The sequence below is a fragment of the Trichosurus vulpecula genome, chromosome 6, assembly GCF_011100635.1.
Source record: "Trichosurus vulpecula isolate mTriVul1 chromosome 6, mTriVul1.pri, whole genome shotgun sequence".
In the NCBI taxonomy this organism is placed as follows: domain Eukaryota; kingdom Metazoa; phylum Chordata; class Mammalia; order Diprotodontia; family Phalangeridae; genus Trichosurus; species Trichosurus vulpecula.
The window spans coordinates 161,280,430-161,294,123 of NC_050578.1; the positions used below are offsets into that span (position 1 = coordinate 161,280,430).

At 38.9% G+C, this 13,694-nt stretch overlaps 1 protein-coding gene across 1 annotated transcript; it reads right to left on the bottom strand.

Annotated features, from left to right (window-relative positions):
* Positions 1-1,085: 1,085 nt before the first annotated feature.
* Positions 1,086-1,506, bottom strand: LOC118854164 (60S ribosomal protein L31-like). Its single transcript, XM_036764501.1, has one exon. It carries the CDS (start codon positions 1,492-1,494, stop codon positions 1,117-1,119), a length of 378 nt encoding a protein of 125 aa, XP_036620396.1. The 5' UTR covers positions 1,495-1,506; the 3' UTR covers positions 1,086-1,116.
* Between the last annotated feature and the right edge of the window lie 12,188 nt (positions 1,507-13,694).

Sequence of the window (13,694 nt, forward strand, 5' to 3'; positions counted from 1 at the left end):
CATACACATATATATTTAAATTACAGTACCAAAATTTTTCCCCTTCTTTTTTCAGTTTTACTGTTTGTAAAGGTTTTGTGAGAGGGGATGCACTGGATCGTAATCATACATTGATTAGGATGTAGGGAGTAAGATCTGATTTCCAGCAATAGAAGAATGAATTGCTGCCCCCAACAGAACTGCATTAGAGTAGATTTTTAGAATTCAATTTAATTTGCTATTTCAAGGAATTTATCTTCTTTTGATTATTGGCTACATGATGAAATTGTTTTGCATTATTTGATAAAATGGAGCAAAGCGATTTCTCAGAGTTGGACCAATCTACAGCTTCATCAACAATGTTTATGTACGTATGCTTCAGCACAACTTCTCTAACATTTACCATTTTCTTTTCTTATCACTAGGCAAGACTAGTAACTGTAGTTATAAAAGAAATTCATAATTGCACAGTAGGACACAGGGCTAGGGGAGATTGTAATGGTGAAAACAGTGTAAACAGAATGGTAATCAGAGAGTACAAAAACAGATTAAGGATGACATCAATTATATAACCACAGATTTTAGTTCAATAGTTTTCTTAATTTCAATTTTATTTATCTCTCCCTTGGTTTTCAGCATTTCTAATTTGGTATGTAATTGTGGACTTCCAATTTGTTATTTTCTAGCTTTTTCAGTTGCATGCCCAATCAATTGATTCCCTCTTTATTTTTATTCATGTAAGCATTCAGAGATATAGAACTTCCCCTAAGAACCAGTTTTGCTGCACCCCATAAGTTCTGGTATGTTGTCTCATTATTGTCATTCTCTTGAATGAACTTATTGATTGTTTCTGTGATTTGTGGTTTCACCTGCTCATTCATTAGGATTAGAGTATTTAGTTTTCAGTTGATTTTTGTCTATCTTTCCATGGCCTTTCATTACATATAATTTCTATTGCATCATGGTCAGAAAAGGATGCATTTAATATTTCTGCCTTTCTGCACTGGATTGTGAGGTTTTTATACTCTAGTACATGGTCATTTGTTTGGAATGTGCCATGTACCACTGAGAAAAAGGTATATGCCTTTCTTTTTTTGTTTGTTGACATTTTATAACTTTATTTAAACGAAGTTCAATTTAGTTTTCATCCACATTGACTGTCTGTAAGCTTTTGAAAGTGGTGACAGGTACATAAGTAACCAAGGTATACAGCTTGTTAGGTGAATCTTCATCCTCATTGCGTTTCCTGGACAAACGCACTCGGATACGGTATGGGACATTCCTTATTCCTTTGGCCCAAACAGCTTTGTTGAGTCTGGTGTCAATGCGTACATCTGGAGTTCCCACTTCTTTCGTGGCAAATTTGCAAATTTCCTTCAGAGCCCGGGGACCTCGCTTTTTGAAGCCTACTCCATGAATCCTCTTGTGAATATTGATGGTATACTCCCTGGTCACCACCTCGTTGATGGCAGAACGTCCCTTCTTTTTCTCTCCACCTTTCTTCGCGGGAGCCATCCTGCCGGGGACCAGGTCAGAAAGGAGGTATATGCCTTTCTATCCCCATTCAGTTTTCTCCAGGAGTCTTCCATATCTGTCTTTCCTAAAATTCTATTCATCTCCTTAACTTCTTTCTTGTTTATTTTGAGGTTATATTTATCAAGTTCAGAGAGGGGGAGGTTGAGGTCCACCACTAATATAGTTTTGCTGCCTATTCCTTCCTGTAACTCCCTTAACTTCTCCTCTAAGAATCTGGATGCTATGCCTCTTGGTGGATGTATGTTAAGTAATCATATTGCTTCACTGGCTATGGTGCCTTTTAGCAAGATATAGTTTTCTTCCTTATCTCTTTTGATTAGATCTATTTTTGCTTTTGCTTTGTCTGAGATTAGAATTGCTACCCCTGCTTTATTTTTCACTTCAGCTGAAGCATAATATATTCTGCTCCAGCCTTTTACCTTTACCCTTTGTGTATTCCCCTGTTTTAAATGTGTTTCTTGTGAACAACATATTGTAGGACTGTGTTTGTTAATCCATTCTGCTATCTGCTTCTGTTTTATGGGAGAGTTCATCCCATTTACATTCACATTTATGATTGCTATCTGTGTCTTTGTCTCCATTCTATCTCCCACTCATTTATGCTTTTATTTCTCCCTTCTACCTTACCCTTTTCAAAAGAGTTTTGCTTTTGAACACCGTCTCCCTCAATCTTCCCTCCCTTCTATCAGCCCCCCTCCCTTTTCTTTCCCTTTTCCCTTACTACTACTTACCTCGCTTCTATCCACCCCCTCACTTTTCTTTCTGCTTTCCCCTACTGCCTTTAGGACAAATTAGATTTCTATACTTAACTGAGAATGATATTCCCTCCTTGAACCAAAGCTGATGAGAGTAAAATTCAAACAATGCTCATCTCCCTCCCTTCTTTCCCTTTACTATAATATGTTTTGTGCATCTTCATGTGATATAATTTACCATTTTCTGTCTCCTCCTTTCCTCTTTTCCCATTAGAATCCCTTTGCACCCCTTAATTAGGTTTTTTATCACCACATAAGTTAATTTATAGCCACACCCTATGTCTATGTATATCCCTTTTAAATGTTGTAATAAAGATAGAATTCTCAAGATTTATAAATATTGTCATCACATGTGGGGATGTAAACATTTTTTCCTTGGTGCATAACATATTTTAATTTTTTTCCTGTTCACCTTTCTATGTCTGTCTTGAGTCTTGTATTTGAAGATCAAATTTTCCATTGAGCTCTGGCCTTTTCATCAGGAAGGTCTGGAAGTTCCTTATTTCGTTGAGTGTCCATCTCCTTGCCTGAAAGATTATGCTCAAATTTGCTGAGTAATTGATCCTTGGTTGTAGTCCAAGCTCCTTTCCTTATGGAATATCATATTCCAGTCCCTCTGATCTTTTAATGTAGAAGCTGCAAGGTCCTGTGTGATCCTGACCATAGTTCCACAATAATTGAATTGTTTCTTTCCAGCTGCTTACAGCATTTTCTCCTTGATTTGATACTTCTGGAATTTGGCTACAACATTCCTTGGAGTTTTGAATTTGGGATCTCTTTCAGGTGGTGATTGGTGGATTCTTTTAATGGCTATTTTACCCTCTGGTTCTAGGACATCAGAGTAGTTTTCCTTGATGATTTCTTGGAAGATACCATCCAGGCTCTTTTTTCATCATGGATTTCTGGTAGACCAATAATTCTTAGGTTACCTTTTCTGGATCTATTTTTTCAGGTCAATAGTTTTTCCAATGTGATATTTTATGTTTTCTTCTATTTTTTCATTCTTTAGATTTTGTTTCACTGATTCTTGATGCCTAATAGAGTCATTAGCTTCTTTTCGCCCAAATCTAACTTTTAACGAATTGTTTTCTTCAGATAGCTTCTGTACCTCCCTTTCCATTTCACAATTTTTCTTTTTAAGGAGTTATTTTCTCCAGTTAGGTTTTTGTACCTCCTTATCCATTTGGCCAATTTTACTTTTTAAGGAGTTGTTCTCTTCAGCGAATTTTTTCCATTTTGTCAATTGCATTTTTAAAAGACTTGGTCATTTTTTGTTCTACCTCTCTAATTTGGCTTTTAAAATCTTTCTTGAGCTCTTCCTAGATTGATTTTTTGGCTTGAGACCAGTTCATATTCCCTTTTGAAGTTTCAGATGTGGCTATAATGTCAATCCTGTCCTCTTCCAAATTCATATTTTGAGCTTCCCTGTTCCCTTAGTAAGAATCTATAGTCTTTTTGTTTTTCTGATTTGCTTCTTTCTAATTGTGATTGCCTTTTTCCTGGCTTTTAAACTGGATCTATGCTTCTTGTGTTGGGAGCTAGGGGCCTGGTTACTGGCCTTGTGTGTTGGGGCCTATGATTCTGGCAGGTGGAAGCTATATAATGCTGTAGTTTACCTGGTGCTGAGCTGGAGCTGGCTGGTGTATGCCGAGGCCAAGGCTGAGGCCTCGCGAAGTCTTTCTGTGTTTCCCTGGGGTTACACTGAAGCTTGCAATGTGATTTGTGTGGGAGGGGTGGTCAAACCACTGGAGGTCTCTTCCTCCCCTAGGGCTGCACTACAGCACAGGTAGGCTCAGCTGCTGGTAGAAAGCTCTCCTCACTGGTGTCTGCCTATTCTCCTGCCTGTGTGAAGGCACTCTGGGGGTCTTCCTTTTGGCTCTTGCTAGCTTTACCCCCAGGGCTTAGGATCTGCCTCCGGTCTGCTGAAGAGGGGCTTGCTGATGGATTGCTCGGACAGCTCCTTTCCTCTGCTGGACATCTTTTGCCACAGCAAAAGCGACCCTTCCCATCAATCCCCCTAGCTTCCAGACTTAAAAGATTGCAGTCTTTCTGCTGGCTCCATGAAACAGTAAGGCAATAAACACAACATCAATGATAATTGTGAATATACCTATGTAGTTCTGTATCACAAAGTATGAGACACTCTCCATAAAGAAGGTAAAAGAAGTATAACATTTATTCAGACACCAGAAAATCATATCCCATAACCAAATGTTCAGCTCCGACAGCCAGTCAGCCCATTTTATCATAACAGCAAGGAAATTAAAACACCATACCACAACATGGAAAGTCACCATCTTAAAACCTCTCTGACCCCCTGCTGGGGTCCTCCCCAAAACAAACTCACCGTACAGCTAAGTCAGCCTGTTCAGCTCTAACAATGATGAGGGCAGCCATTAGCAGCCACCAGCAGCCATAACATCTCTCTCTCTCTCTCTCTCTCTCTCTCTCTCTGTTTCTCTCTCTCTCTCTCTCTCTCTCTCTCTCTCTCTCTCTCTCTCTCTCTCTCTCTCTCTTTCCCTCTCCCTCTCTTTCTCTCTCTCTCTTTCTCTCTCCCCTCCTCACCATTTTCTTTGACATAACTTCCTTTTCCAGTCAGGAAGCTCCTCCCACCACATCTTCCTGTGATGTAAACAGGTCACATGGCCTATTAATGGGGGGAAACAATCTTCAAATCAAAATCGCTGCTACACTCCGGCATTCCAGGATTTTTTCTGGGGTAATAATCTCTGGGTTTTTCAAGATCAACAAGGTGGGGGTGGTGAGGGCACTTCCTGTTTACTCTGCTATCTTTGCTCCCAGAAGTTCAAGTCAAAGAAAATGTTTTCTTTATTTTCCTTGGGTTTTCTAAATTTGTTTTCTTCCACAGCATGACTTAAATGGAATACATTTTGCATGACTACACAAGTATAACCTATGTCAAATTGTTCGCCTTCTCAATGGAGGGGGAGGAGAAGGAGGAAGAGAATTTAGAACTCAAAGTTTGAAAAATAAAGAATCTTAAAATTGTTTTTATGTGTAATTGGGAAAATATTAAATAAGCAAAAAGCTTTGATAAGGAGCTACTATGTGGTAAGTGATCTGGATGGAGCTGAGGATAAAAAGATATAAAGGAAAGTCCTTGCTCTCCCAAAGAATTTATATTCTATTGGGGATATGACATGTACATATAAAATAAATTATATTGTTTTCCATATTAAAATATACTTACACTTTATATGCATATCTACATGTATAAATATATGTGTATTTGGATATGTATGTGTTTCTGTTCATATATATATATGTATATGTACATATATATACATATATATGTATGTTTGTATGTATGTGTGTATGTATACACTGGGCCATTGCCAGTTTTCTTAACTTATGTCTTGCCATTGCACTATGATGACTCAGGAGGAGAGAGTGAGATGGATGACTTTATGCAGCTCTGTCTCACTTAAATTCAATTCTCTGGCAAGTCAAGATATCACCTTTGTGACATTATTGGTCCTCTTAGAGAACAAAGGATCAATGACAACACCAACAGCAAAACACACATGTTAGGGGCAGGGAGACAGAGAGTGAGAGAGAGAGAGAGACAGAGAGAGAGAGAGAGAGAGAGAGAGAGACAGAGAGAGACAGAGAGACAGAGAGACAGAGACAGAGAGACAGAGAGACAGGGACAGAGACAGAGAGTCAGTCCTATTATGAGGACAATTTCTTTTTTATTTATTTAACATTTTTAGTTTTCAGCATTTTCACAAGAGTTTGAATAAAAATTTTCTCCCCATTTATTCCCTACCCCCCACTCCTAGATGGCATATATTATGATTGCCCTGATCTCTATTCAGCCCTCCCTTCTGTCACCCCTCTCCCCCCCCCATCCCCCTTTTCCTAAATTTCTTGTAGGGAAAGATAGATTTCTATGCCCCATTGCTTGTATATCTTATTTCATAGTTGCATGCAAAAACATTTATTTGAACATGTTCTTATAAAACTTTGAGTTCCAAATTCTCTCCCCTCTTCCTTTCCCTCCCACCCTCCCTAAGAAGTCAAGCAATTCAGCATAGGCCACATGTGTATCATTATGTATAACCCTTCCACAATACTCATGTTATGAAAGACTATATTTTGCTCCTTCCCAACCCATCATCCTTTATTGAATTTTCTCCCTTGACCCTGTCCCCTTTCAAAAGTGTTTGTTTTTGATTACCTCCACCCCCATCTGCCCTCCCCCTCCATCATCCCCCCCTTTTTTTTCTTCTTCCCTCTTCTTTCCTGTGGGGTAAGATACCCAATTGGGTATGTATGGTATTCCCTCCTCAGGCCACATCTGATGAAAGCAAGATTCACTCATTCCCCCCTCACCTGCCTTCTCCCCTCCTCCCACAGAACTGCTTCCTCTTGCCACCTTTATGTGAGATAATCCACCCCATTCTATCTCTCCCTATCTCCCTCTCTCAATATATTCCTCTCTTATCCTTTAATTTGATTTTATTTCTTTTAGATATCATCCCTTCATCTTCACCTCACCCTGTGCCCTCTCTCTCTCTCTCTCTCTCTCTCTCTCTCTCTCTCTCTAAATATATATATATATATATACACACACACACACATATATGTATATATATACACATACATATATATATACACATTCACACACACACACATATATATGTATATATATGTATATGTATGTATATATATATATATATATATATATATATATATATATATGCATGTTCCCTTCAGCTACCCTAATACTGAGGTCTCCTGCATCATACACATCATCTTTCCATGTAGGAATGTAAACAAAACAGTTCAACTTTAGTAAGTCCCTTGCAATTTCTTTTTCTTCAGTTCTGGTCTTTTCAGTGAGAAAGTTTGAAAGTCCTCTATTTTATTGAAAATCCATATTTTGCCTTGGAGCATGATACTCAGTTTTGCTGGGCAGGTGATTCTAGGTTTTAATCCTAGCTCCATCGACCTCCGGAATATCATATCCCAAGCCTTTCGATCTCTTAATGTAGACGGTGCAAGGTCTTGGGTTCTTCTGATTATGTTTCCACAATACTCAAATTGTTTCTTTCTGACTGCTTGCAGTATTTTCTCCTTGATCTTGGAGCTCTGGAATTTGGTGACAATATTCGTAGGAGTTTTCTTTTGGGGATCTATTTGAGGAGGCGATCGATGGATTCTTTCAATTTGTATTTTGCCCTGTGGCTCTAGAATATCAGGGCAGTTCTCCTTGATAATTTCTTGAAAGATAATATCTAGGCTATTTTTATGATCATGGCTTTCAGGTAGTCCAATAATTTTTAAATTATCTCTCCTGGATCTATTTTCCAGGTCAGAGGTTTTTCCAATGAGATATTTGACATTGTCTTCCATTTTTTCATTCCTTTGATTCTGTTTTATAATATCTTGTTTTCTCATCAAGTCACTAGCTTCCACTAGCTCCAACCTAATTTTAAGGTAGTATTTTCTTCAGTGGTCTTTTGGACCTCCTTTTCCATTTGGCTAATTCTGCCTTTCAAGGAATTCTTCTCCTCATTGGCTTTTTGGAGCTCTTTTGCTATTTGAGTTAGTCTATTTTTTAAAGTGTTGTTTTCTTCAGTGTATTTTTCAGTATTTTTTTGGGTCTCCTTTAGCACGTCATTGACTTGTTTTTCATGGTTTTCTTGCATCCTTCTCATTTCTCTTCCCAATTTTTCCTCTACTTCTCTAACTTGCTTTTCCAAATCCTTTTTGAGCTCTTCCATGGTCTGGGACCAGTTCATGTTTTTCTTGCAGGCTTTTGTTGTAGGCTCTTTGACTTTGTTAACTTCTTTTCTTTGTATGTTTTGGTCTTCTTTGTCACCAAAGAAAGAATCCAAAGTCTGAGACTGAATCTGGGTGTGTTTTCACTGCCTGGCCATATTCCCAACCAACTAACTTGACCCTTGAATTTTTCAGCGGGGTATGACTGCTTGTAGACTAAAGAGTTCTATGTTCCACGTTTGGGGGGGATGTGCCAGCTCTGCCACACCAGCACTGCTCCTTCCCCGAGAACCCCCAACCCAGACTGGGCTTAGATCTTCAGCAATCTTTGCACTCCTGCTGTGATCCGCCACTTAATTCCTCCCACCAGGTGGACCTGTGGACGGAAGCAACTGCAGCTGTAGCTGCCCCACGTCCACTGCCCTGGGGAAGTGGCTGAACCGTGAACTCCTTCCACTCCAGCAGCTTTTCCCACTATCCTTCTCTGTTGTCTTTGGTGTGTGTGGGTTGAGAAGTCTGGTAACTGCTGCAGCTCACTGATCCAGGGCACTAGGACATGCTCCGCCTGGCTCCTGGTCTGGTTGGTCCATGCCGCTCACACTGGGCTCTGCTCCACTCTGCTCCCAGCTCCCAGCTCCCAGCTCTGTGTGGGATGGACCTCACCCAGAGACCATCCAGGCTGTCCTGGGCTGGAGCCTTGCTTCCCTCTGCTCTTTTGTGGGTTCTACAGTTCTAGAATTGTTTCAGAGCCATTTTTTATAAGTTTTTGGTGGGACTCGGCAGGGAGCTCATGCTAGTCCCTGCTTTCCAGCCAGCATCTTGGCTCCACCCCTATTGGGTAGCGAGTTACCCTATTTTTTAAGGTGTTGTTTGCTTCAGTATTTTTTGGGTCTCCTTTAGCAACTTCTTCTGTTTGTATGTTTTGGTCTTCTTTGTCACCAAAGAAAGAATGCAAAGTCTGAGTCTGAATTTGAGTCTGTTTTTGTTGCCTGGCTATATTTCCAGACAACTACTTTTCCCTTGAGTTTTTCATCGGGGTATGACTGTTTGTAGACTAGGGAGTACTTTATTCCAAGCTTGAAGGGATATGCTGTTGTTTTCAGAGCTATTTCTATACAGCAAGTTCTGCCACACCAGTGCTCCTCCTCCCCCAAGAACCACCAACCCTGACTGACTCAGATCTTCAGCAGGGTCTGCACTCCTGCTCTGATCCACCACTTAATTACTCCCACCAGGTGGGCCTGGGGCCAAAAGCAAGTGCAGCTGTAGTTCTGTAGCTTTACCACCTCTGTTGCGGGGGGAGGGGTGGTGGGTGGTGGTGGTGGCTGTACGGTGAATTCCTTTCACTCTGTCCTAGCAGCTTTCCCCACTAACCTTTTCTGTTGTTGTGTTTGTGGGTTGAGAAATTGGGCAACTGCCACAGTTCACTGATTCAGGGTGCTAGGGCCTGTTCCACCTGGCTCCTGGTCTGGTGTTTGGGTGCTGCCCATGTTGGTTGTGCTCTGTTCCCAGCTCCGTGCATGATAGACTTTACCCCACAACCATCCAGGCTGTCCTGTGCTGGAGCCCTGCTTCCCTCTGCTATTTCATAGGTTCTGCAGTTCTACAATTTGTTCAGAGCCATTTTTATTAGTGTTTGGAGGGTCCTGGGGGAGAGCCCTTGGCAAATCCCTGCTTTCCAGCCTCCATGTTGGGTCTGCCCCCTGGGTTCTTCTGTAGACAATTTCTTAAAAATAGAGCAAGACTTCTGCAAGGTCTAGTATAAGAGTAGGAGAGAATTCTCTAGGGTCATCAGGTGGATGAGAATGATATAGACAAGTGGGAGGGAGTATCTAAACATCAGGGAATGGAACTTCAGTGTAGCCAGCCTATAAGTGCAGGGATACTGAATAGAGTCATGGAAATAATTTAATTTTTTTGTGCTTACAGATTGTGAAGGTCTGACAAATTTTAGCCTTTTGTCCACCTCAGTCACGTATCTGTATATTGCGAAGGAACTCTTTCCTTTGTTCAGTAGCTCAGAATAAATTTTCAAAACACTTGCAAAGGTGCAGAGATGTAAGAAAGCAACATGGTTCCTGAAATATGTAAAAGTAATTATCCCTAACATTTGTATGTACCTTTGTAATTTTTAAAGCATATTTCACATGCATTATCTCATTTAATCTTGTCAGAGGTTTTAGCATTAATTATTATTATGAAGATACTGCAGCTACTGATGATGATGAAAGGGAATTACATAGCATACATATTTATAAATCTACTATTAACAAACAAAATAAGCCACCTTCACAATGACATGATGTGCTGAACTCAACTCACTCAAATATAATGTTCCCTTCACTTTTTCTCTCTCCTCTTTTCTATAACACATTTCTGTCTCCTGATTCTTGACTCTTTTATATGATTTTCCATTTTTATATTCTAAGTCTTTATCTCATAGATTATTTATACATGACAGGTTTTTCTGCTGTTTGTTCATTTTCTCAGTCTATTTCTTGACTTTTAACTCTTTGTTAAAGTAGAGCCCTGCTTCCAGGGTGGAAGGTACATTGTCCCAAACTTCAGAGGTTTTGTGCAGTTATTTTCAGAGATATTTCAAGGGACCTGTAAGTTTTCAGTTCTAAGGTGGTATGATCAAAGTAGATGTTTTCACTACTCCCATTGCCTGTGCTGTGGTCTGTGAGTGACCACAAGCACTCTTTTCTGCCCTGGAATTGTACTGATGATGCCTGCTCCACTGCAGCCACAAACTCTGGTGTACTTATGCTTTTCCTAAAGATTAATGTTGAAAATGGTACTCACATACAGAGAAAAAAACTATGGAGTCTGAATGCAGATTGAATTATCTGAAAGCAATGAACAAAGAAGAGCCTAGAAATCATATTTCAAGAAATTAATATGGAAAACTGCCCTGACATCTTAAAACTAAAAGATAAAATAGAAATTGAAAGAATCAAATGAGTGACGCCTGAAAGAGATCCTTAAATGAAAACTCCCAGAATATTGTAGCTATAGTCCACAGCTCCCAGGTCAAAGAGAAAATACTTAATGCAGCCAGAAAGAAACTCTTCAAACATCATAGAGTCACAGTTGAGCTCACACAAAGTTTATCATCTACAGTGATGAAAAAGTGGAGTCTTTGGAAATTGATATTTTGTAGGGCCAAAGAACTTGGATTACAACCCTGAACAAACTAAACTGTAAAACTGAGTATATTTCTTCAAGGCAAAAAACATGGTTATTTAATGAACCAGAGTACTTTCAAGCATTCCTAATGGAAAGAATAGAGCTGAACAGAAAATCCTACTTTCAAACATAAGACTCAAGGGAAATATAAAAAGGTAAAGATGAGAAAGAAATCATAAAAGACTGAATAATGTTCTACTCTCTACCTTTCCATGTGGAAAGATGATACACGTATCTTCTGAAAAGTTTACTATTGTTATAGTTCTTTCTTTGGATACAGATAGCATTTTCCATCATGAGTCTTGGAATTGTCTTAGATCCTTGCATTGTTGAGAAGAGCTAAGTCTGTCATAGTTGATCATCTCAAAATGTGGCTGTTATTTTGCACAATGTTCTCCTGGTTCTGCTCACTTCACTCAGCATCACTTCCGGTAAATCTTTCTGGGGATTTTTTCTGAAATCTGCCTGCTCATCATTTCATATAGAGCAATAGTCTTCTACTACATTCATATACCACCACCTGTTTAGCCATTCCCCAATTGATGCGCATGCCCTCAATTTCCAATTACTTGCCACCACAAAAAGCACTGCTATAAATACTTTTGTATATGTTATTCCTTTGCCCCTATTTAGTGGTCTCTCTGGGATACAGTCTATTCATGCTATTGTTGGATCAAAGAGAATGCACAGTTTGATTGCCCTTTGGGTATAGTTCCAAATTGCTCTCTAGCATGGTTGGATCAGTTTACAACTACACCAACAATGCATTAATGTACCAATTTTCTCACATCTTCTCCAGTAATAATCAAATTCCTGTTTTGTCATGTTAACCAATATTGTAGGTGTGATGTGGTACCTCAAAATAGTTCTGATTTGCATTTTCTACTTGATAGTGATTTAGAGCATTTTTATATTACTATACCTTTAATTTCTTTATCTGAAAATTTCCTGTTCATATCCTTTGACCATTTATCAATTGGACAATGCCTTGTATTCTTATAAATTTGACTCAATTCTCTACATATTTTAAAAATTACGCCTTGTAGCAATAATCTTTCTAGCAGCTGTTGTGGGGCTGACAGACCAACATAAGCCCAACAACAAGAATGCTGCCAGCACAGCGAAAGGAACTGAAAGGAGTTAACAATTTAGTCCGACATATAAATATCATTCACTTAGTTCAGAAGAAAAAGCCAGCAACCTGAACTTCAGAGCAAATACAAACAAGTTACAAACATACATGATATAAACAGACCAGATCATAATTCATAGTTGCCAAGAAACCATTAACATCTGGCTTTACAAGCCCGGAGGCTCTTAGAGTGGCTGTCTAGAGTCTCCACATCAACACTCCTCCAGGAGTGAGAGCCCCAGACAAAATGCCAACCTGTGAGTTTGTATACTCTGTTCAGGGCCCAAAGGATTCACACCTAATCAACAAAAGAGTGTGGGCCTAGGGCTTTACACCTAGTAAGGCTTGAGCAAAGGCATTTGATTATGGTAGCATTTCTAAAAAGAGAAAACAGTAAAAAAAGTCCCACCTTGATCAATATTACAGGCCTTTATCAGAGACACTGGTTGTAAAAAATGTTTCCCATATTTCTGCTTCTCTTCTAATCTTGGTTGCATTAGGCTTGTTTATGCAAAACATTTTAATTTAATGTAATCGCTATTATCCATTTTGCCTTTCATAATGTTCTTTATCTCTTATTTGATCATAAATTCTTCAATTCTGACAGGTAAAGTACTGCTTGGTTTCTTAATTTGCTTATGGTGTCACTCTTTGTGCCTAAATCCAGTCCCAATTTAACCTTATCTTGGTATGTGGTATAATATATTAGTCCATATTTAGTTTCTGCCATATTATTTTCCAGGTTTCCCAGCAGTTTTTGTCAAATAGCTCTTATCCCAGAAGCTGGTGTGGTTGTGTTTAGCAAGTAGTAGATTGCTATAATTGACTATGGGATCGTGTGTATCTAATCTATTCTGCTGATCCACCTATTTATTACTTAGCCAGTATCAAATGGTTTTGATGATTGCCACTTTATGATATATTTTATATCTAGTACAACTGGGCCACCTTCCTTTGCATTTTTTTCATTAATACCCTTGATATTCTTGACCTTTTGTTTTTCTAGATTAATTTTGTTATAACTTTTTCTAGCTCTATATAATAATTTTTAGTAGTTTGATTGGTATGGCACCGAATAAGTAAATTATTTTAGGTAGAATCATCATTTTTATTATATTACCTTGGCCTACCCATGAGTAATTGACAGTTGTCTAATTATTTATAATCTGACTTCATTTGTGTGGAAAGAATTTTGTAATTCTGTTCATCTAGTTCTTGAGTTTGACTTGGCAGGTAGACTCCCAAATATTTTATATTGTTTACAGTTTTTTAACGGAATTTCTATTTCTATCTCTTGCTGGTCAGCTTTGTTGGTAGTATTTAGAAATATTGCTGATTTATGTGGGTTTATTTTA

Coding starts and splice junctions, on each gene's coding strand:
- LOC118854164 (XM_036764501.1), bottom strand. CDS start 1,494: ATGGCTCCCGCGAAGAAAGGTGGAGAGAAAAAGAAGGGACGTTCTGCC.